This window comes from Bos taurus, chromosome X (genome assembly GCF_002263795.3).
Source record: "Bos taurus isolate L1 Dominette 01449 registration number 42190680 breed Hereford chromosome X, ARS-UCD2.0, whole genome shotgun sequence".
Taxonomy (NCBI): domain Eukaryota; kingdom Metazoa; phylum Chordata; class Mammalia; order Artiodactyla; family Bovidae; genus Bos; species Bos taurus.
In genome coordinates, this window is record NC_037357.1 from 76,497,785 (window position 1) to 76,522,501 (window position 24,717).

Sequence of the window (24,717 nt, forward strand, 5' to 3'; positions counted from 1 at the left end):
TGGTTGTTTTTCTTAACTATGAAAACCAGAGTTGTTGCTTGCTAGCTCATACTGTACCTTCTTTCATGCATTACTATCTAAGAAAGGCCTTCCTTAACCGCCCTTAGATTCCAACGTTATCAGATTTTCCCACCCTTTTACAAACACCGCCCCTTCTCAAGAAATTCAGAATCACCGTCTGAGAGAGGCCACCTCGGACCACTCTTTAAAACTGCAATTCCCATTTGCCGCCACCGGGCTCTCTCCCACCCACCTTCCCTCGCCTTATTTTTCTCCCTAGCATTTATCATTAATTTTATATACTATATATATAATTATTGTCCCTCCCCCCAAGAATATAAAGATACACAAGAACTGGGATTTTGGCCTGCTTTAATTTGCGCTGTATCCCCAAAATCTATACTAGTGTTTGACACCCACAGTTGGCATTCGATAAATGTATTCGAATAAAAGTAGGATGCTGTATTAACCGGTCCTGACTGTGTGAATCGACGTCAGGTGAGACTAATATCGCGTTTCTCACTCTCTGAAAAGGGCTTCCAGCAGTCATACGGTGACGTCCTCCAGTTTTCAAAATGGGAAAGGTTCTCACAGTTCTCAGAACGCGAATTTCTCGCCACAATTCAAAATGGCGGAGGAGGGTGGGGCCTGTCACATGGTGGGCGGCACAACAGCTTTCCTTTTCCAGGCCGTGGCCCGCCCTGCCGCGTCGTCAGCCGGCCACCTCCTCCTCTCACCGAGGGTTTTTCGAGGAATCGCCTGGGATTGGATAATCGGCTGGGAGTGGATAATCGGCTGCGGCTGCGGGGCCAGGACGCGGCATCATCACTTCCTGTTGTGGGCAGGCGTTTCCTGTCGCTGCTTGGTAACAATGGGGAAGATAATGGCTGCCTGAGCAACGTCTCCGAGCAGGCGCTGGACTAGAGGCGGGTCTCGACCAGCGACTCATCGGAGGCGGGCTTGAGAGCTGCGGCAGGGGAGGCGCGCAGGAGCCCCGGCGGCGGTGGCGGCGGCGGCGGCGGCCGAACCGACCGAGTCGGATCCCGACACCAAAACCGAGTAAGTGAAGCCTTGGGAAACGGATGGAGAGCGAGAGGAAGACAGCGAAGCCCCATCTGCTGCTTTCTCTCAAAATGGCCTGACTGGTGCATCGTGGTGGAGGCTCAGCGCCGCCTCCGGACCCCAGGCACCGGTTGCTGTGGGGGGCTCCGTGGCGTAGTCTCCGCTGCCATTTTAGTTGGGTGTATAGTCGACAGGCTTTTTGAAGAAGGGGAAGGAGGTAGGTAGTACTTCCTCTCCGTGGCCGCGCGAGCCGCAGCTGGGGCCCTCCAAAACCTTAAGAATTTGGGGGAGGCGATTTTCGAGTGTTGGCCTCAGGCATGAGAATCTTTGATCGTCTCAGGTTTTCTTCTCCCCAGTTCTCTGGAGACTTCCTTCTCCTCCTCCTCCTCCTCCCCCTTTCTTTTACATGGCGGGCTTGGGTTTAGGAAATGGGGAAAAAATCAGGCTGCTCTAAGTTAGATGCTGGGAACTCTTGGGCCTTTAGATTTCCCAGGATTTGCAAAACCCCATTTTGAGCCTTCTGCTTCTACAGGGCACTATCAATTAGGCGCCCCCTGAGGCCACGATGACATCTTCCCTGAGGATCTAAGACAAATGTGGTTTACTCCCTTGCTTGAATAACCCTGGCGTTTCCTTTGCCAGATACCACTGCACGGATTCCCCCCAAAAGGGAGGGAAAAGCCGTTGCGTGTTTGTTATTTTTCCCTGGCTGAGGGTGGGAATTGGGCCAAATGATTTTGAAGTTAATTTCCGTTCAATCCGTGCACAACCCAACCCCTCCCCCCTCAAAAAATGCCTTAGGGTCTCGGCTTCTGCGGGCGGTACCTGCCACGTACGCCATAGCTTTAGTAACTAGTATTAACCGGTTGGGCTTCTGCTTCCTGAATACTCCGTCCCTTTTTCCCTTATGCTGATTAATTTCAAGATGGAGGAGACAGCCACGTTCCTTCCCTAGACAGTTTCACCATACTTATTCCACAGGTTAGTCCGGGAATCTGAGGCCTAGCAGGCTTGTCTATTTAGGTCGTTCTTTCGTTTTGCAGAAAGAGGAAGCATTTATATTAGGTTGTCATTCAGTCATAGCAAGGCCCCACAATAATTATTTTTTTGCTGGAAATAAGGAGTCCGCATTTCCTGAATCAGAATTAACCGCAGTGGCTTTGGATGATTGAAAGGAGGAAGAAATAAACTACTATTAGTCATTTTTTAAAAAATTCTTGTCATTATTGAAGACAAAATACACTTATCACCCCATCAGGTATATTATGTCCCTCCTGTATGACTTGAGAGCAGGCAGGCACAGTTATCGCTGCCCCAGAATCAGTTTTCTAAGTTGTAGAAATAAAATATCCAGGAAGCCCAATCTAAATATTTTTTAAATTTTGTTTTAGGATACTCTTCTCTTACTGAAAAAGTGTTTTTCTTTAGCCTAAGATGTCCTGATGATTTTTCATACTTTAGTTCCTGCCTTAGGCTAGTGTAATGTACCGAATAAGTTCTTGAAAGTAACTGTGAGAATCTGAAAATAATTACTGATCTGATGCGTAAAAGTCCATTTTAAGTAAGGTTATATTAAAAGGTAGATGGGTTGTCAGCCTTTAAAAGATATCTTCTATCTAACATATAAGATTGTTGGTTCCCTCTGACCTTCTTAGTCTCACCAAGTATCCTAATACTAATGTGGAATTAGGTTGATTATGGCGGGTGTGTATCTAAAATACATAGGATATGTAATTTTTAGGATGTGTCTGTTACAAAGAAAATGTCTATCTTATAAAAGAGGAAGAATAATGGATTCTTTTTTTTTCTAGAGCAGAGAGTGAAGAAAACTAAAATCCAGTTTATTGTATACAATACTATGTCATAAGTCAGGTAATTTTATTTTTTGTTGCGTCTCCTGATGATTTATGTGTAGAATGCATGTTTTAAAATATTTATTCTGTTTTGGGGGCCCTGTAATTGAATGGGCTTCTTTGATATATGTTAGTTGGTGTCGGGCGTTCTTAATGGTCAGAATGGGTGTTTTTCACTGGGAATTCAAAGGGTAGTGTTTCTGAGTAGCTGGAACCTCATTAGTGCTCTGTCAGTTTTCTTTTAAAATAATGTCTGAAATTTGCCAGTACCTGTATAGAACAGAAAGAACAAAATAGAAATTTGCTTCCTTTAATCACTGTTGGAATGGGATGAGTATAAATAAATAGTATTTAAATGTTTATTGAATAACTAAATGAACTAACAGTAGACTATATTACAGGAATATAATCTCAAGTTATTTTGTGTGACATTTGATATTTTTGCTTCAAGATCCGAGAAGTCATAATATATAATACTCTAATTGATATCAACCTCTTTCATCATCGTTGTTAAGGTAACCACATAATTTATTGCCCTAGCTACGATGCTTTTAAGAAAAAAAGGAACATTATTTTCCTGGACAACAGGTGCAAACCAAGATTGTCCCATGCAAACTAGGATGGGTAATTAGCCTAAATTCATAATTAATTTGTATTGAATACTTATGTGTTAGGTCCTGTGCTTCACATGTGTGATTTTGTAATCCTTACAGCCAAGCTTCATGAGGATGTTACCTGTTTTACAGAGTGAGACTCAGAGGAGAGATTAGATAATTTGTTCTCTATTAGATAATTTGCTCAAAAAGCTAATAAGTGGTAGGAACCCCCATTTTAACCCAGGTCTGTCTGATGCCAAAATCAATAAACTTTTATGTCCTTAGAATTGTTATTAGATCAGAAATGCAAAAAAAAATGAAAGGTTGTAATAAAAAAAATCTATAGGTTAAGTTGCATCAAAAACTTCTGTTAACACTCAAAGGAAATTTGCTTTATGAAGCAAGTAAGACTTATCTAACGATTGCACTCTCTTTTTCAGTCTGTCAGGGTTCTTTGTTTCAGCTGTTACTGCCTGTAATATAATTTGATAAACAATTTAAAATTAGAAGTGGTTTTAAGAAGTAGCTTAATAATGAAGTGATATCTAGAAGTGTTAGGCTGGTTGGATATATTTTTCATGTTAGTGAACATGAGGCCTTATATACAGTAGATCAAATGGGACATTTGCATTTATCAAATTACAATGTGTGTATAAACATTTTGTAATACAGACATTTCCAAACCTTATAGCCCATTGATTTTTAAAAGTATCCAGTTTACATGATCCTTTGACATTTTGATACCCAGTGTAAGAAAGCAATAACACTTCTATTTTTTTTTTCATTTTTTTGAAATAGAAGTTTCCCAGATAATAAAGCAGTTTATTTTAGAGGTAAAAATCTTGACAATCTTAAACAGTTTGGGAGTATATTTGTGAACTTGTGGTTTTGCTCCTGAAATAGATACTTGATGTTTTTGCTGTACATAGTCTTACATTTTGGGTTTCCCTGGTGGCTCAGTGGTAAAAAAAAAATCTGCCTGCCAGTGAAGGAGAAGTGGTTCAATGCCTGGGTCTGGAAGATCCCCTGGAGAAGGAAATGCCCACTCCAGTATTCTTGCCTTGGAAATCCCATGGACAGGGGATCCTGGCGGGCTGCAGTCCATGGGGTTGCAAAAGAGTCGGACATGTCTTAGAGACTGAACAACAAATTCTTGTATTTTAGTGCTTCAACTCAAGGGTTTAATTTCATTAGTCAAAATATCACATATATATGTTTGGAAGACTAGTATCTGTAGATAATGCATGTGTGTATATAGATTTGTGGACTTACTGCAGTAATTTCACAGCAGCAGTTTGGACTGCTATTACAGTATTTATGTGATGATGAACATAATCCATTCTGTGGTGGGAAGGAGATATTTGTGTTCAGTGTTTTCAGATTTTTCTGAAATGAAAAATAGTCTTCTTTCCTCTTGCTCTACATTTGATTGTGTGAAGAAAGGGTTTAACTCGTAATTACATTTTTCATTTTGTATTGACCAAAGTTCCTGTTAGTGTCAGTTACATTTGAGGTCACCTTATCATTTATCCAAACTGGGACACTTTTAAGAGTGAAAGAAGGCCATATTAATAATCACTATAGGACAGCAGTTGTAGACTGCTACTCATATGGACAAACTGGGTATATATGGTCACCTTTGTCATCATTTCTCTGTAGGAGCACTGGTTCAGAAATCACAGTTATCAATGTGTTTGGTTCTGTAACACAAAATTATTTTCCTCAGACAATATAGGAGTCATTTGTGTAGATGATATTTTTCAGTCACATGATTTTAAAATAGTTCATTTTTGGTGGGAAACTTATATCTTAAAAAATAGTACTTTATTTACTAACACCAGAATTGCCAGTAATCAATGACTTTTGCATTAAAACATTTTAAAAATAAGTGCATGAGCCTTTTGGGTTTTTGAGTAGAATTGAGTTAGTGTGCATAAGACCAAATTCTAATTTAGTGGCATAGCTTAATAGTAAAAGAACATGAACTGGGTAATCGAAGATTAAATTCCCTGTCTTAAGTACTTAAGTGAATCGAAATGTCATAATGGGTTCCTTTTTAAACTAACTTGTTCCTGTGAATTGGCAGCATTTGGCTTGGTCTCCATCCTTTGATTTGTTGACGTTCTTAATATTCTTTTGATTTAACTGTTTTAGAAGGTTGTTGTCATTAGAATTGTTTGTAAGCTGCACAATTCCTGCCTAGAGATTAAACACGTGCTGAATCCTTTTTTTTTCCTGATGTCCTTTTCAAGTGATAGAGAATACAAGAGACACTGTATTCAATGTCTCTTGAATTTTGCCATGCAGATACTTTATAATCTCATACTGCTCTAGTAGTATCAGCAGTGGCAGAAGTTTTAGTACCATCCTCCAATAGGCCAATAATGGAAATAAATTGTGTGGCTGGTGAGAGGTACTGTGCAGTAAGGCAGTGAAACATAAAGCCTACCCTATTTTTTAAAGAGGAATGCTTTGTATTTGTTTTTTAAAAATAAGATAGTCATAAAAAGAGAAGTGTACGAGTGAAGTAGCAGTGAGAAAAGCACAGCTTTTAAGCTTACATCCTAGTTATTCATGTTTCTTGACCTTTATTTTTCCAGCCTATATTGTAATGTGATGTGGGTTATATCATAGTCTGGATTCATAGAATTGGAAAGGTATCTTGTAGATAGTTTAATCCAGTACACTAATACTGATGGAGATCCTGAGATGCAAAAGGTTAAATAATTGGCCAAATTCACGTAGTTAATCTTACAGCCAAGACTAGAACCTAGTATCTTCTCTTTTTTTGTTTTCACAGAGCTGAATTCCACCCTGCTACTCAGTCAACCTTTGATTTGTTGGCTGCAAAAGCTGTAAAGTTTTAATCATTCTGTATAGGAAAAATTCCCAACACTTCTGGTAACTACATACACAATGGTATTTTATATCCAGACCTCAAATTCAGTAGTTCTTTGTGACTTGGCTTTTTTTGTTGTTTTTAACTATATTAAGTATTTTTCATTTTGATGATGGTATTATTGACCTGACATTTTCTTTATACACAAGGCTTGCCTGTCATTAATTCTCATATGCTCTACGAGGTTCTTAATGAAGAAAGAAACTCTGTTGCAAACAGAAAACAGAATAATGCCTGCCCTTTTTTCAGTATGACACATTTTTATGTTGATACCTATAATTTTTTTTTTGGTGTGTTGTACTTTAGGACACTATTGAATTTTGAAGCTTGTTTGAACACATCCAAAAGGTGACAATGCCCAAGATAACTTCAGTAGTTGGTTGACATTAGGTTATCTTGATTCCTCCCTCCTGTACTTCCTGATTTTTAAAAGAAGTGATTTCTTCCAGACTTAATGGATGTGGTCTATTTTAAAATTGATACCCCTACAACCTTTTGAATTTCAGAATTCATTTTTTTATGTCGTTTTTTTAACTCTATATTTTGGTGCCTTAAATCTTAATTGATGGAGTATGTCCATTGAATATAGTATGTGTGCTTACATTTAGCACCAGGTCTCCTGACCCATTAATACTGAACAGTATGTTTTAAGTGACTTTTTGCCCTAACAAAACAAAAATACATGTTTTAAAGATTACTGTACGTGGGTTAGGAGAATTAAATACTTATAGCAGTGGTCAGAAACGTGCATAATTTATATTAATATATGATAATTACTATAGAAGAATTGAAATCACTAAAAATGCTTTAAAATTCTCAAGGTGAATAAAATCTGCTTTAAACACCCTAATTATAGAATAAATCTCAAGTTTGGTTTTCTTGCTGGCTTTTCCTCCCCAGAATTAAATTTACCTGACACAGTCATACAGTTACTGACCAGATGAGTAGTTTTTGAAATGACTGGGCAAATTTTCTAATTTGGCTACTTACTTTCCAGGACTGGATTTGGCTGTATTGGCACACAGTACCCTGAAAGAAATAAGGTTAATAACCTATGCTATGCATCTGAGGGGCAACTGTATTTAAAACAAAAAAACTAAAAGTTGACTTGTTTAAAAAGAAGCCCTGCTGGGTTCATACTGCTTATAAAAGATATTTTGTCCTTTTGGAAGTTTTCATACCAGAAGTGAACATGAGCTAAGTGAAAGTAATGAAGTTGCTCAGTCATGTCCAACTCTTTGTGACCCTATGGACTGCAGCCTGCCAGGCTCCTCTGTCCATGCCTCAGGCAAGAATACTGGATAGGGTTGCCATTTCCTTCTCCAGAGGATCTTCCCAACCTAGGGATCGAACCCGGGTCTCCCACATTGCAGAGACTCTTTGCCACCAGGGAAACCCCAAACATCAACTAAAAAGCTGATAGTGAGGTTGAATACATTGGACATGCCTGTTAGGATTGAAGGAATGTATTTTTAAGGTATATGGTCTTAGGATATATTGGGATGCAGTTGACAATTTATTGAAAAGTTGACTGGATTTGGAATCAGGAGACCTGGATTTAATTGCTGGCTCTTTCCATTGACTAGCCTCATGGCCTTTGGTAAATGACTTCCTCTCTCTGTGCTTCTGTTTCCTATCTGTAAAATAGAGTTTGTGATTCCTACTTCATAGAATTGTTGGAAGGCTTAAATGAAATATAGGTGAAAGGGCTGTATGAAAAGGGCAATGGATATTACTTTTAACTAGGAAGAGACCTAAGTGATTTAAGAACAGTTACACATTTTTTCTCTTATGTTTTATTGGTTAAGTTTTCCATAAAAATATTTAAGTTTAAAATTGACTGATGATAACTGTCTATTTAATCCAAAATTTCTGACTGTGCACATGAATATTATAACTCAGTATAAGGTAACTGAATGAAAAGATTTAAAATTTTCTCATTTATGATGATAGAAGGAGCCCAGGGGGTATGGGGATTCTTTTTTTCTCATACCACAGAGTAGAATCTAGAGACCCATTTTATTAACATGATCTTTTCACACCAAAATGGAGAGAGATCTGTATTTGATCATTTGAACTGCAGTCTCCTGACATCTTTGGCATGTTTTAACTTTCCGAACTTGTGATTTAGAATTATTACATTTTTTCATTTTTTTTTACTGCTTAGGTAGTGAAGGCACTGCTTAAAATGAGACCAGACTCACTGGGTGTATGTTCGTAAGATGATTTTACAAGGCATTTGAAGGCATTGCTTACATTCAGGATTTCCTTTTTTTTTTTTTTTCCAAAATGTAATTAACTTCTAGTCCAGTGGACCTTGGCAGGTGTTAAAGCTGTAACTCTCTAAAGCTGTAACATCTGTCTTGCCAGTGCTGGAATCTCTTGACTTCCACTCCCAACCCAGGCAAATGCAGAATAAAGCAGAAAGAATGAATGCTTTGGGCAAAAGTAGGGAACCAAGTAGGCTTTTTCTCTCCCTGTGCCTTAATCAACTGCAAGAAATGAACAGCATTTTAAATGGAAATCTATACCTTAGCAAAAAACATGGTGTGTTCTGTTTAATGAAGCCTTGCCAGTTTGATTGCAATTTTGAAATAAATGAGTGTGTTGCAAGGATGCCATGTAGGGAAAATAATTTCCTTTATTTTCTCTGGTGTAAGCAGGGGGAAGGGAGAGCAGCATATTACTATGGAAGTAATAGTAATTTGGATTTGTTTACATGTTACTTTGTGTGTCTCATTGTTAAAATTTCGAATTGAAAAATAAACTAAAATAAAAATCCCTCTTGAATAGAATAACCCAACTTCTAAACTCATCAGGCAGGAGCTATTTAGGATTTAGCAGTCTCCAAAATCACAGTGTTGAGAGGGTTTTAAATAGAGGTATGGTGTTTTTTTTTTGTTTTTTTTTTGGTCTCTAGTTTCCATGTAGGAAATATTAGAATTTTTAGGTCAAGAGTGAACTTGAAGATTGGTGATTGTAATTAAGAATCATCTATTCCATGTGTTTTTGTAGAGTATTCACCATTATCTTCCCTAGTGGCTCAGATGGTAAAGAGAGTGTTTGCAATGCAGGAGACCCAGGTTTGATCCCTGGGTGCGGAAGATCCCCTGGAGAAGGGAATGGCAACCCACTCCAGTATTCTTGCCTGGAAAATCCCGTGGATGGAGGAGCCTGACGGGCCCCAATCCATGGGGTCACAGAGAGTCGGATATGACTGAGTGACTAACACTCACCTCACCCTCACCATTATTATTTTACTTTTGAAAAGCATAAAGGGGATTCATAAATAGTGGGTTTATAGAGCAGAAACAATATATTGGGAACACTTTAGAGCTGTTTCTGTATGTGGAGTTTCTCTACCTTACGAACAAATTCTTTAAAGCTGCATGCATTGTCTGATATGGTAACCTCTAAGCACATGTGGCTACTGGACACTTGAAATGTCATTAATTAACTGGAACTGAACTTTTACTTTTCTTTCATTTTAATTACGCTAAATAAACAATGTAAATTTTTTCCATTAAACATGACTTTTGTTTCATTAGGACCATATTTCACTTTAACCATTGAAAATTTAGCATCCAATTTGAGATGTGCTGTAAGTATAAAATAACATACCAAATTTCTGAGACTTAGAATTTTAAAAAAGAATATAATACATCTCAATAATTTTTATATTGATAATATGTTGAAATGATCTTTTGGATCTGTTGGGTAAATAAGATATTAATAAAATTGGTATTTCAAAAATATAAAAGACCTTGTGAGGCAGGAAGTGACACTAGTGGCACAGGCAAATGCTGTGTGCAGAGACAGTTGAAAATAATTGCTACCTGAGGTAGTCAGTCATAGCTTCTTAGGTGGTAAGATTTCATTGAACCTTGAGGGGTGAGTGAAATGGGGAGAGACTAAATGGAGGGCTGAAGGGAGAGTATTAGAAGTGTGAAGGTAGTGAAGTACAAGATGTGTTGGAGGGAAAGGATGGGGCAATATAAAGTGGATTGGTCTTGTTAAGAAAATGTTATAACAAAATTGTGTCACTGGGAATATGTGGCTTAGTATGACCCTAGACCCAGAATAAGGAAACCGAGGGACTGTCTATCCTTAATGACATTTTAGTCCAAAGGGTCTTTTGAAATCAGTCTGTTCAAGCTCCTACCTAATATCTAGCCTCTACTTGAATACTTCCAGAAATTGGTAGTAGCTTACTTCAAGAGACGGGTTGCATCTCTACTTTTGGACAGTCTTTATTTGTTTCACTATTAAAAGACAAGAATTATTTGCTTCATATTTTTTCCAACTCTAGGCTCTAATTTCACCCTGTGGTTTGCTCTCTTATATGTTATAACTCCAAATATTTGAAGGTGGTAATCGTGTCCATTTTTAGTGTTGTCTTTGGGCATTTTCAAGTAATTCAGCCATTTATTTTATGGTATTCCCTGGCTTCTCACCATCTTAGTCACTCTAGATATTTTCTCGTGTTTGTCAGTGTCCTTTTGGATATATTTTTAATGTTTCAAATACTCCACATATAGTCTGAACAGCAAGTAGCATTGACACTACTACCTATTTTTATCTGAATACTGTGACCTAGGAAAGATTTGTCAACCTGTGACTCCAAGGTTTCTTAACGGTCAAGTGAAACATGCTTTTAACTGAGCTTTTGTTGACTAAAAACTTCAGGTCATCTTCATATTGCCAGGACAGGTCTCCCTGTCCCCATCAGCTTGATAACCCTTAAAGTGTTTAAAGTAGCACATTTACCATCATTTTTGTTGATTTCCACTCATTCTCACAGCCCACTGAGAATTCAGGATTTGTTTTTTTATTATATACATCTTTATTACCAACTGCCAGCATTGAGTTGTCTATAGATTTGGCTGGCATGTCTTTGACTTGGTTCTTTTCAAAATGCTTAAGACTGGGCTCTTTGCAGGTTAACATTGCTCCATAATCTTTTGAGAGTGGTATTCAGAAACTGTGAATCTGTTAAATTGTATTGTCATCAAGCTCCTTGCTACTCAAACTGATTCTAGGATTAGCAGCATCAGCATTACGTTAAGGCTTATTTAAAATGCATGCTCTCAGGCCTCACCCCCAACCTACTGAATCAGAACCTGTATTTTTACAAGATTTCCAGGTGGTTCGTTTGTATGTTGGAAGTTTGAGAAGCATGGATCTAGCCTATATTTCTCCATAAAATAGGATGCAAAAACTTTTCAGACTCTGGACAAAAACCAAGCCAGGCGTTTCAGCAGTATTATCCTGATGCCTCTATCAAAAGTTTCTCAACCCTGACTGTGCAGTGGAATTACCTGTGGAATTTTTAAAATGTCGCTTGGCCCCAGAGAAAGCTCCTCAGGTGATTTTAATGTGAGAATCTTGTAAAGCAAGTTCTGTGTGAAAGAAGACTATGTAATGCAAATGAGGTTAATTTGACAGTGAATTCCACTTGTGAACATGTTTTTCTACATGTTTGCAATATATCTGATAGTCTATAGCAGAATTCCATGCGCTCCCCCTCCCCAGGTTTTGTGCCAGATTTTGCTGTGTTAAAGTTTATAGACGTCACTTTCTTTGCAGATTAAGATCATCTGGTATCCCCTGTTCTCTGATTTCTCAAAGACTGGAAATTTTGCAGTTTGGATTTTGTTTTGTTTTTTTGAGAAACTTGGTTTTTTCCACTACTTTCAGTTGGAAGATGATTCTCCTTGCTGTATAAGATAGAAGTTGAGTGCCTCTACCTACCATCTTCTATTAATATACCATCTGTATCAGAGGCTTAGTGAAAGATCTCATTCTTATTTCAGATTTGTTTTTCAAAGCCATTTAAAAGCTCTTTCCCATACTTTTGAAAGTTTCTGTTCCTTGTGGGCTTTAACCTCTGACGCTATTTTTAAGGCTTTGTGCCATTCTTGTAACAGTCCTTGGTATGTGATTTTTCTGTTATCTTTGGTTCCTGTCCTTCAAATGTCAGAACTTATCAGAAATTTTTGCCTTCTTTGAAAGCTTTGCATTCTTAAAGCCTTTCAACCCTACTGAGCTTTCAGTTTTTAGAAATTTTCAGAACTATTTATTAATCAATTCCTTCATAAGTGGAATTGATCCTTTCATGTTACTACTATTCAGAATATTAACTGCTTAATATTAGCCTAGTGTGATTTTCTTTGGTTTGGGAAATTATGGCTGGACTTTCTTTGTGCTTTTCTGTATTTTTTTTTAATTAACTGTGTGCTATTTATTACCAATACTAAGTTGTAGAAAATTTTGGCTTGTTTTTTTTCATTGCCTGGTCCATATAACGTTAATGGGTGTTTTATTTAACCTATTGACTTCTAGTCTTATAGTTTCAAGTTACTTAAAAAACAGCATCTTTCAGAAATTTATATAGTTTAGTCTTACCAAAATTAAGAAATCTTAGTTATGAAATTAGGAAACTCCAAAAAATATTAAGGTCTTTCTCCCTTTCCCTTTCCTTGAGATAATTCATCTTGTTTGTTTAAAGAATGATAGACTAGTTCTAAGAATAATGATCTAAGAAAAACAGTGGAGAGCCAGATGTGCCCATGTATAGACTAAAATTTGTTTAGACTCATCAGATAGGTAGACAGTCTTCTTTGTTTTTTTAATATCTGAAAGATGGCTTGTTTTTATTTTTCTCTAGTATTGACATAAACATCCAGATACTTCGTGTTTTGTGTGTGGGATTAAATCGTAGTACCAACATAGATTACTACTTTTCCATAAATCAGATTTTCACATGTTTCTGAGTTAACTTTTGTCATTGTGAACTTGAGTCAATCTGGGGTTGGAAGGAAAAGAATATACTATATATTTCCTAGGGCTGTACAAATAGTGAGTGAGAATTAAGTTTTGGCTAGTTTTATGTACTATCCAGAGTAGGGGTTGACAAACTTTTTCTGTAAAAGGCCAGATAGTAATTTTTTTTTCACTTTGCTAATTAGAATTGAACATATTACGTAGTTATTTATATAAAAACAGAGAAGCCAAATTTCCACAAAGTTTCTCTTGATGTAATAATAAATGAGTACAGTGTTTTATAATACAGGTCTACTAATGAGAAGAATGGTATTCCTTTTGGTAGGATAACATTTTGCTAAATTGGGGCTAAACATTCTTTATCATCAGAATCATTTGCAGATGTCCATTTAGTGTTTTCTGATTTGAAATGAGATTTTACATATTTTGTCGTTGAAAATACCTTCACACATTAAGTACGCTGTCTAATCAATATACAAACATATAATTTTAATTGTAAATTTGCCTGACTCAATATATTTTTGCTCTATGCATATTTTTTTTTAACCACCATTTCAGTTGTAACACATCTTCACAGATTCCACCTCAGGTTGTGCTGAATTAGTGTTTCTCAGCTTCTTTGAAAATGATATCACCTGTAGTTAGTTGTTCCATGCAAACTATTCATAGAGACTACTGCTTTAGTCACTTCAAACTCCTCAAATAACTTGACTCCTTGAATAAGCAACTGAATAGTATCAGTTATATTTGTCAACTCCTCAAGAACCAAAGGGAACTACTCATTTGCTTCCTTGTTTTTCACTTGATGATTGATATATCCCAGTATTGTCATTTTTTGAGCACCTGTTCTCATTAAAAGGCTAATAATCTTAAACCAGTTAATTTTCTGTGGACTATTTGTTTAGCTTCTGCAGTCAAATGCAATTTAGCTAACACAGCATTGATAAATGTCTTTCCTTGCTTAGCCAACAAATGAGCCACTTAGAAACTTACTCTGGTTGAAGCTTCATTTTTTATTTTTATGAGGAAATATTTTGTGATATTTGTTTTAAATTTTCTAGTTTTTCAGACCATAGCTTTCCTGTGAATTGGAAATACTATGATGAGTGCTTAGTCTAATAATATTAATGTATATTTTATTATTTTAGCACAGTTTCAGTGTCATTGCATTATAAATAAAATATTTGCCATCTACTCTAATAAAATAATCCATACTCCACTGTGCCTTTAGAGATGGTATTCAGTGTTCATCAAGTTTTACTGGAATACAGCTGTACACATTCATTTACATATTGTCTGTGGGCTGCTTTCTTCCTATAATGGCAGAGTTGAGTAGTTGTGACAGAGACTATGTGGCACCGTCACTGCTTTGCACTGGTGGTCTGTGCACTGCAAGTCACGGTGATGCAATTATAACTTTACAGCATTTCAAGTGCCATGCTCATACTGTAACATTTTTCTAAATTACCAGTGCACACTCATCGTATTAAATGGAGAAAGTGGGCTTGACCATTAGCATTTTTAGAACTTCTGTTCTACATGGCATATCTCTGTGAGAGGCAGTAGAGCATAGAGAAACCTGAATTCAGATTGTCCGGGTTCAGCTTCTGGCCCTGTCACTTGTTAGTTGTGTAACCCTGATCAAGTTATATAACCTCTCTATACTTTAGTTTCTTCATCTGTAAAAAGGAATAACAACAACAACAGTGTTTGTGCACAGTGTCATTGTGAGGACTAAAAAACAAAAGCAATTATAGTGCCAAGAATTCAGTGAGCTGCTTGGGTCTAACCTTGTTGAATACACACCGTTCAATTCTTGCTACACTGCTGAATTCTTACCTGTATTTCTCTAACCAAACTTTTCTCTGGACAGGTAGCTAAGAATTTATTTATTGGATCTCATATAATTTTCACACATCACAAAATATTCTCTTAGAAAAACATTTAAAAGTGTAATAATCATTCTTAGATCTCAAGGAAAAAAATAGTCACCAGGGCTAAGTTTGGTCCATGGGCCATGGTTTGCCAACCCCTGACCTAGTCTTTTCCTAGTATGACAGTGCTTTTCAGTGTTTGTATTAGGAAGTTTCCATTCATAGGGGTCTTAAAATTCATGTCTCAAACTGAATTCTGGATTTTCACATAATTAAAACTGTTATATAGAAGATATACTGACTTTTGTTTTCAAGAGTGATCTCCTTTCTCCTTTTAGATAATTTTCCACTTGTTCATCAAGATGGAAAGCTCAGATTGTAACGATAAAGGAAGTGGTGATCAGTCTGCAGCACAGCGCAGAAGTCAGATGGACCGATTGGATCGGGAAGAAGCTTTCTATCAATTTGTAAATAACCTCAGTGAAGAAGATTATAGGCTTATGAGGGATAACAATTTGCTAGGCACCCCAGGTATGCAATGTGTAGTTTAAAGATTTACATATATATAAATTGCTGGTCTTTAAAAAAACAACTGTTTTTTTAAAAAAATGTTTTGTTTACCATTGTGAAGTATGATTTTAATACCAGGGATAGAGAATGAAATTTACTGCTGTACTTGCTACTTGATTTTGTTCACTCATATTTGCAATTATCCTATGTCAGGATTTATAGCAAGGAATTATATTATGAGTTTATAGTAAGCTGAATTGAAAAGAGTGGAGCTGAACAATCTTTTTGTTATTTATCTTTATTTAACTACTAGACAGTGGTCTGGAAGAGCTAATAGGAACTTTGGTTCTTAGGACAGACTTAACTCTGTTTTGTCATCTCTCATTCTCTGAATATGTCCCAATCATAATCAACCAGAGCTAGCCTTGGGTGAAATAGTCAGTTATTCAGAAATTTGTGCTTGGTTATTCTTTTTTGCCTCATTAGGTCCCACTTGATTCTAGTTAAAATTCATTATATCACTTCCTCCTCATTTCTGTTTAATTCTATTAACGTTTGAGCAGTTGCTTAAATTTTAAAAGGTAAGGTGTTAGCATGGTTATTATATTAACAAATCATCTCACTCACTCTGAGTTTCTTTGTCTTAAATGCAGATAATATCTGTCTCCCAGAGTTGCATTTTTAAAGAATGAGATATTGTATGCAAAAGCATATTGTAAACTGGAAAGGAATACAAATAAATATAAGTTGTAATGTCATGCTCTCAAATAGGTGAATTTTACTCAGGTTCCTACTCTTCGGTTGTCATCTCAGATGGATAAGTCATTGGATTTTATTTATAACTTCGCAAACATTTTAAACTGTTTTCAGGTGAAAGTACTGAGGAAGAGTTGCTGAGGAGACTACAACAAATTAAAGAGGGCCCACCACCACAAAACTCAGATGAAAATAGAGGTAAGTTTTTCTTGGGAGAGGGGTGTAAAGGATGAAATGGATAAGGAGCTTCCTAATGATAAATGTCAGCCAAAGATAATCCAAATCAGTAGCACAAATTAATTTGGTGTTAAGTAACTGCTCATAAAAAGAACTGGCATTTTCTTGATATTTGGTGAGAATGTTAACTTTTTTTTCCCCTGTTTCACCTGTGGGATTTTTTTGAGTGTTAATTGGGATATAGGAATTATATATAATGTGATCTTAAATGTGTCTTAAATGTGATCATTTTTCTTGATTTTCCACCTTCATTGAAATTTCCCTGTACCCACTGAATTATTCCTTCCTTATAAACCTGATTTCCTTACCAGCAGAAAGGTTGCATTCTCTAATCTAGTGCTTCTCACTGGGGTATAATGTCTGGAGACATTTTTGGTTGGGAGTTTGCTGTTTGCTCTAGTGGGTGGAGGTAAGGGATGCTGCTAAACATCCTAAAATGCACAGCACAGCCCCCACAACAATGAATTATTTGGCTCAAAATGTAAATAGTTGCACTGTTAAGAAATCTTGTTCTTCCCTCAGGTCTGGTGTTTCTCCTTCAGTGTGAAATATGATAACAGGTTGTTGAATGTGCTGTATATGTACTGTGCTAGGTTCAGACTCTTTACTTGTTCTGATCTCTGATTTCATGTTAATTTAAAATCTTGGTAACATGAAGAAGTAACCTATAAATCTTGTTTATATTTTTGCAATGTCTAAAGCAGTCCTGTAGTTTTTAAATGTCCTGTATTATCCAAGGCACTTAAGTCAAGAGCCCAAAGAAATGTTGTAGACTAATAAAAATCTAACCCAAAAAATGTAATTTGAACTAAAATACTAGCCCTGTACCTTAACTGGTGTTTTACCTTATTTGATTATGTTAATGTTTTGACAGTGGACTGAAAAATGTCTTCTGACAGTCCCCAGTGGTACACTAGGCTCTGTATACAATGCTAAAAATAGACTTCTTCCCAATTCCCTTTTTTGAAAAATGCTTTAAATTTCTCTAGAATTAGCCTGCTGTTTTAAAATGGAATTGAAAGTTTCCTGCTTTTACTTGCCAATCAGTGCAGTATAGTTTAAAAAAAATCTGTAAATTGAAATTTGTTCAGAATGTTTTTCTGTTAATAATATGAAGTTTCAGAGTATGATTTCTTATTTTTAATAGTTCCTTTTCACCCCTCCCTTTTTAAAAAACAGGTGGAGACTCTTCAGATGATGTATCTAATGGTGACTCTATAATAGACTGGCTTAACTCAGTCAGACAAACTGGAAATACGACAAGAAGTGGGCAAAGAGGAAACCAATCTTGGAGAGCAGTGAGCCGGACTAATCCAAACAGTGGTGATTTCAGATTCAGTTTAGAGATCAATGTTAACCGTAATAATGGGAGCCAAAATCCAGAGAACGAAAATGAACCATCTGCAAGACGTTCTAGTGGAGAAAGTATGGACAACAACAGCCAAAGACAAATGGAAAATCCACGATCTGAAACAACATCTGCAAGGCCACCCAGATCAGAACGAAATTCAACTGAAGCATTAACAGGAGAAGCCCCACCTACCAGAGGTCAGAGAAGGGCAAGAAGTAGGAGCCCAGACCATCGGAGAACCCGAGCAAGAGCTGAAAGAAGTAGATCACCTCTACATCCAATGAGTGAAATTCCACGAAGATCTCATCATAGTATCTCATCTCAGACTTTTGAGCATCCTTTGGTAAATGAGACTGAAGGAAGTTCTAGAACCCGGCACCACGTGACATTAAGACAGCAAATAAGTGGACCTGACTTACTAACTAGAGGTCTTTTTGCAGCTTCTGGAACAAGAAATGCCTCACAAGGAGCAGGATCTTCAGACACAACTGGCAATGGTGAATCTACAGGATCAGGCCAGAGACCTCCAACCATAGTCCTTGATCTTCAAGTAAGAAGAGTTCGTCCTGGAGAATATCGGCAGAGAGATAGCATAGCTAGCAGAACTCGGTCAAGGTCTCAGACACCAAACAACACCGTCACTTATGAAAGTGAACGAGGAGGTTTTAGGCGTACGTTTTCACGTTCTGAGCGAGCAGGTGTGAGAACCTATGTCAGTACCATCAGAATTCCAATTCGTAGAATCTTAAATACTGGTTTAAGTGAGACTACATCTGTTGCAATTCAGACCATGTTAAGGCAGATAATGACAGGTTTTGGTGAGTTAAGCTACTTTATGTACAGTGATAGTGATTCAGAGCCTAGTGGCTCAGTCTCGAGTCGAAATATGGAAAGGTCAGAGTCACGGAATGGAAGAGGGGGTTCTGGTGGTAGTAGCAGTTCTGGTTCAAGTTCCAGTTCGAGTCCTAGTTCCAGTTCCAATGGTGAAAGTTCAGAGACTAGCTCAGAGGTATTTGAAGGCAGTAATGAAGGAAGCTCATCATCAGGCTCATCAGGTGCCAGGCGAGAGGGTCGACACAGGGCCCCAGTAACATTTGATGAAAGTGGCTCTCTGCCCTTCCTTAGTCTCGCTCAGTTTTTCCTCTTAAATGAGGATGATGATGACCAACCTAGAGGACTCACCAAAGAACAGATTGACAACTTGGCAATGAGAAGTTTTGGTGAAAACGATGCATTAAAAACCTGTAGTGTTTGCATTACAGAATACACAGAAGGCAACAAACTTCGTAAACTACCTTGTTCCCATGAGTACCATGTCCACTGCATCGATCGCTGGTTATCTGAGAATTCTACTTGTCCTATTTGTCGCAGAGCAGTCTTAGCTTCTGGTAACAGAGAAAGTATTGTGTGATTAAGGTCTGAACTCTCAGCTATGTATCTGGTATAGTGATGGGCAAACAGGAATCACTTGCTTTCTGTCCACTTTTTGAGTGGTGCTTAAATGTAAAGTAGCAACCAGAATTGAGTCATTGCTTTCTGAATGAGTCATTGTCCTTTCTCTAATTTCTGTTCCCAAAAAAAGGAAATATTTAAAAAGCAACATGTTAGGACATAAAAATCTGACTTCAGTATCAGTAATTGTTATTACTGATGATTTATCATGTACTTGTCAGTTTCTCCTTTGTTATCTTAAAAGGTCTGCCTTAGCAATGACTCTTACCTGTTTTCATATTGATCTTTAAAGTTTCATATGCCATAGGAAAGAGGGGTGAAGGCAATTCCCAGTTTAGACTCAGTTACAGTACATGTTTCCTAAGTGACTGCTTAAAGCTATACCGTTCCCAGTTATTAGTTGGCACACATTCAGCTACATTCTGAATATCATTTGTTCACCTTTCAGACAAGGTGATATTGGACTTATCAGTGTAAATAACACTAAGATTAGGATCTTCTAAGTGTATAACTGTCTTCTAAGCCCATCACTGTGGCACACTGTAGAGTGAGCTTATAGTTTAATTGAGATATTTATCTTGTGGAAATATTAAAAAAAAAAGCCTATGCTTGTGTAAGTGAAAAATCACATTCATTTGTTTAAAAATGTAAAGCTATTTTGTAGAGGCTCAGTACTTTTTCCAATGCACTGTTGTATTAATGCATTAAAAATTGTAAAGTACCATGCTTAGAAATGAAAAAACTGCTTTTTGTGAGCCAACATAGTAAAAAAAAAAAGAAAACACACCAAACAAAGTACAAAGCTGCTTTTGTAAGTGTGTAGATGTAAGAGCAGAACATATCTATAATATTTAATGTATGTGAACAGCTACTGTGACCTGCAAAGGAAAGGACAGAGTATGGATTTAGGCAGGAAATGAAAGAGGGAGTATAGAGAAAACTGCTTGGAAGAACTTAAACTTTTCATGAAGACAGTAATTCCACAGATCCTTGGCACAGTATTCTACTTGAGCAGATGAAGCAAATTTGGCAGAGTTTTGGTTTAAGAAAAACAAACCACTACCCCCTAGCACAAGTTACATTGATGTTTTTGCAAGTTTGCTTCTCAAAAAAAAAAAAAATGGAGGAAAGAGACTGTAAACCACTTATTTAGCATAAGAAGTGAAGTTGGCACAGATGAGTATACTAGTAGGAAAGTCTCAAATTTGCATTGTTTTTGGTATTTGTTATTCAAGGTACCAGTGCACACTTGTTACTATCTCTAATACAGACCTAATATCTCATATCTAAAGACAAGATGAAGAACTAAGGGAGTTTTATTTTTTGTGGAAAGTGAGTCGTGTTGGGTTATTTGAAATTCAGATTTTAATTGTGCTGCCCATATTTGAAGATGAGAAGGCTGACTCACAATCTATGGGATATGCACTTTATGTTGTTTCCTTAGCTTTGTGAAGAACCCCAGTACTCTTGCCGACTTTCTTTTGAGGCTGGTTGGGGTTAGGATTAGTCTCACTGTGGAGGACTGTCTTTTTCTGGGAAACGCTAGTGGGCCCAAAGAGGGATTGAACACATCCTTGGCTCTTAACAAAGTGAGCTGATACCCAGGTATATGTAGTCAGATGCTCTACACAATAAATAAGTCTGCTTTAGGAATTATCTGGCTACCTTAAGTGTTACCAACTCAGCTGTAAAGATTATTTCAAAGCTCATTCTTTTATATTTGCCTCTGGCTTTCAATCCTACCTAAGTATCAAGGAAATTGTAAATATGGTAGTTGTTTACTAAGGATATGTACTGCTCTTGCAAGAAAATAATGTCCAAACAAAGCTTCACTTATTTTTTTTTAATATAAGCAGATTTTACTGTTTATGGCGCTTATGTAATACATTTTATCTTTCTAAAAAAATTGTCCATGTAAAAGTCAGGATTTGTTTATATTTGTGAGCCTCCTTGTATCCTTTACTAAGGGTGTAATCTACAGTTTTCAGATCTGCAGGGTAGTCCTGATTGGCTAAAAACAAACTCATTTTCCTCTTGGTATAAAATGTCCCATTATAATAGGGGTGTTCATTTTAAATAGTTTAAAAACAACTGCATCACATTCTAAGCATAAAAGAAAGTTATTAACAGGTACCTTCCTAACCTCCCAAGATGTATTATTACTCATTTGTGAAGTATTAAGAGGTAACTCATGCAGAATGCTGGTTATGAATGTAGATACTGAAGCTATTCATAAACACTGGAAATAGAATTTTAAGTTTTTAGCCTTCAATGCACATATTGGACATGTGCATGTGAAAACCTTTTTCAATAGCACTCATTAATTTCCATTGGACTGTGTAGAATGGATACAAATATTTTAGTGGAATTTGCTACTTGATTATTTTTTTTTGCAAGGTCCATGACCAATATGTACTTACTAGTATGGACATTGAAGACAAGGTCATTTGTAGGTGTCAGATGTACAATGGAGAACAAAAATCTTTTTTCCCACCTGCATCCAAACAACTGTTCTCTTGAGGGAGCATTTTCTTGCAAAAGACTTTACATTTCATTTTGTACCTTTGCACTTTTTCTTTATTACAGAAAGGTTCTGTCTTGAGGACCTAGTTTGAACTTCATGCAATAATAGGAACAAGAAAAAACAATGTTGGGGCATTACATTGTTCAAAGCATAGGGAAAAAGTACTAAAAATGAAATTTCTTGATTATTTCAGATTATTTTAAAAAACTCATTTACTAGTCTGAAACGTTTGAGGTGTTTAACTGCAAGCAGCTGACGTGATTGAGATTTATTAGTACTAAAAACAAAATTGAACAAGTTAGCTTTAAAGTTTGCAGACTTTAGCAACACTAGAAGATCAACCAAATTGTTAATTTGGAATATTTGCTCTAAAAAGAGCACATTAGTTATACCTTAGTGGTGGTAATGGAGGGTGGGGATTGAGAAAAGTGTTCATGTTAGTGTTGGAGTATAAGTAATCAATTGTATAAACAATTACAAAAAAACATTTAGCACCAGGATTGTGTGTGTGTGTATACATGAAATCTCTAAAAACATGATCGTGGGAGTTCATCCAAAATTTAAGGTTAGGAAACTGTTACAAGTGTTACCTCAAGTAATCCCCGCCCCCCGCCCCCTGCCAAAAACATGTTCTTTCCCTGCCAAGTATTCTCTCCTAATGTCAATGTCTCAAATTATTTTTATGAAGGGTTATCACTTAATATGCTTTGTATTTAATCACCTGCTTCTCAGATGTCCATGACATGAAATGGGGCAGCATCAGCCCTAACTTTTCAGCAGTTCTCAAAATACCCACATAATAGGAAAGTGAATGTTGCAAAATGCTTTTTTTAAAAGCCATTTTTACAGCTTGGTAGAATGCAGTGGCACCTTGTGGTTGTTTTTGATACTTTCAAAGATGGAGGATATTTTTATTCCCCCCTTTACTCCACCCCTTTTCTTTGCTGTTTGTGAAAAAGAAATATTTGTAATCTTGCCTTATTTGAGTTTTTAAGTTTTACCGGCTTCCCTGTCAAATATAGTACCAATACTAAATACATAGAAGCCACATTTGCAGGCACTTTTGTCTTATAATACTGTGCTGATTGCTTCTTACTAAAGTATACTGTACCTTAGTAATGCAAGAGATTGATAAGGCACATGTTCAAATGTCAGGCATTTATTTTCCCTTAATATAATTCTTTAGTATGTGTAATATTCAATAATGGCTTCCCTGGTAGCTCTGTTGATAAAGAATCCGCCTGCAATGCAGGAGACCCAGGTTTGATCCCTGGATGGGGAAGATCCTTGGAGAAGGCAATGGCAACCCACTCCAGTATTCTTACCTGGAAAATCCTGTTGACTATTCAATAATTGTTATTCAGCAATATTCAGTAACTTGTAATTCATTAACAAGTAAATTGTTCACTTTTGAAAAAACATTTGAAAATGTAAATCAACTTATGCTTCATTTGGAAAGTTAAAATGCAAGGTCCAAGTAACTAGTATTTCATTTTTAAATTAGATTTTTAGAAAGCAGCTAAGAAACAGCTATGAGTTATATACCTACCCTTTACATTTTTAGCATTCTGAAAAGAGTGCTTAACTGGAACATTACTAAAATAGGAATATTGGAACAAGTAAGCAATCTCACTTGATTTGAGTAACTCCATTTTGTATCTAAAATGCAGTATATTTGAGTTGATGGAATGTTCAAGGAATAACAACTGTTTTATATCAGTTTTATGATTACTTTCATGTCTACATAGGTGTTCTAATTCAAATTTCAAGAAAATAGGCACACCCTCCCAACAGTCTCAAAATCACCAAAATACTTATTTTTGGTTAGGATTTGTTTACTAAAGACCCCCAGGCTTAGATTGACTGATGTCTGAAAGATAGGCAGTGAAAGTGAACCCCATAATGAATGACCGTGCCTAGTTATTTCAGGGTTCCTCTATCAGTTCCTCATATTGCAGATTTTTCTTAATACCAAGATATGGCTGAACCAGCTGCCCAGCCATAACTCTTTTCAATGCCCCTTTGCTAACATTCTTTGAACTGAGTGATTTGTATGTGTTTTAACGTCCAATGTTTGGATTTTACCTCTTTATAGCTCCATTTGTTCCTGGTGCTGCTTTTAAAGATGTAGGGCCATGTGATCCAGTATCAAGTTGAGTAGGTACGCAATTGGCCTGATTATGTATCTGTGCCTGTTTTGTCTTCTCCCAAGAAGAGCTGCTTTGGTATAGATGTTTACTTAGATTCAGATAAAGAACTGGGCAGCGGTTTTGGAAAGCTTTCTGAAGCCTATAAGAATCTAAAGGGATATGGAGGGGGAACAGTAACAAAGGCGGCCTTTATGTCTTTCAAGATGAAGCACATAAATGTATGTTCTGTAAAGACTATAGTGATTGTTACACCAGGGCTTCCTGACCTCTGGGAGAGACTTTCAGAAAAGCAGAAAGGAGCACAAAAGTGAAATGAATTTGGTTGTCTTACTTTATCTGGTTTCTCATTTTCTTTCAATTTAAAGCTGAACATAACACCCTTTTCCAATATCTATCCAGCAGACTCCTGGTTGGGAAGCCCTGTATTAAACTTTGAGAATGTACCCAGTTTCCTTTTTTTTTTTTTTTTTGTACAGTGCTTTCTTTACACCTGCTAAAAATTAACTTGTTTAAAGCAAAATAAGACCTTGAAAGGTCAGTCATATTAAAGCTGGTTTGATTATTAATAGTTATCTTTTAGGAAGAAGCTTTTTCCCTATGTAAGATGTCATACTGCAGATTTAAAATATAGACTATCAATAAAATGCATGAAGTGATCATTTGTGCTTGA

At 36.7% G+C, this 24,717-nt stretch overlaps 1 protein-coding gene across 8 annotated transcripts; it reads left to right on the top strand.

The window, feature by feature from the left end:
* The first annotated feature begins 854 nt into the window (after nucleotides 1-854).
* RLIM (ring finger protein, LIM domain interacting) lies at nucleotides 855-24,717 on the top strand. Of its 8 annotated transcripts, none has more exons than XM_059883506.1 (6): nucleotides 868-1,279; nucleotides 2,874-2,934; nucleotides 3,317-3,430; nucleotides 15,406-15,598; nucleotides 16,448-16,531; nucleotides 17,750-24,717. In XM_059883506.1, the coding sequence occupies exons 4-6, from the start codon at nucleotides 15,430-15,432 to the stop codon at nucleotides 19,330-19,332; spliced, it is 1,836 nt and encodes a 611-aa protein (XP_059739489.1). In that variant the 5' UTR covers nucleotides 868-1,279; nucleotides 2,874-2,934; nucleotides 3,317-3,430; nucleotides 15,406-15,429; the 3' UTR covers nucleotides 19,333-24,717. The 8 variants fall into 8 exon arrangements, with proteins under 8 accessions (NP_001179251.1, XP_059739489.1, XP_010820129.1 ...); XM_010821827.4 differs by having other exon boundaries at nucleotides 868-1,059; XM_059883503.1 differs by having other exon boundaries at nucleotides 868-1,059; nucleotides 3,367-3,430.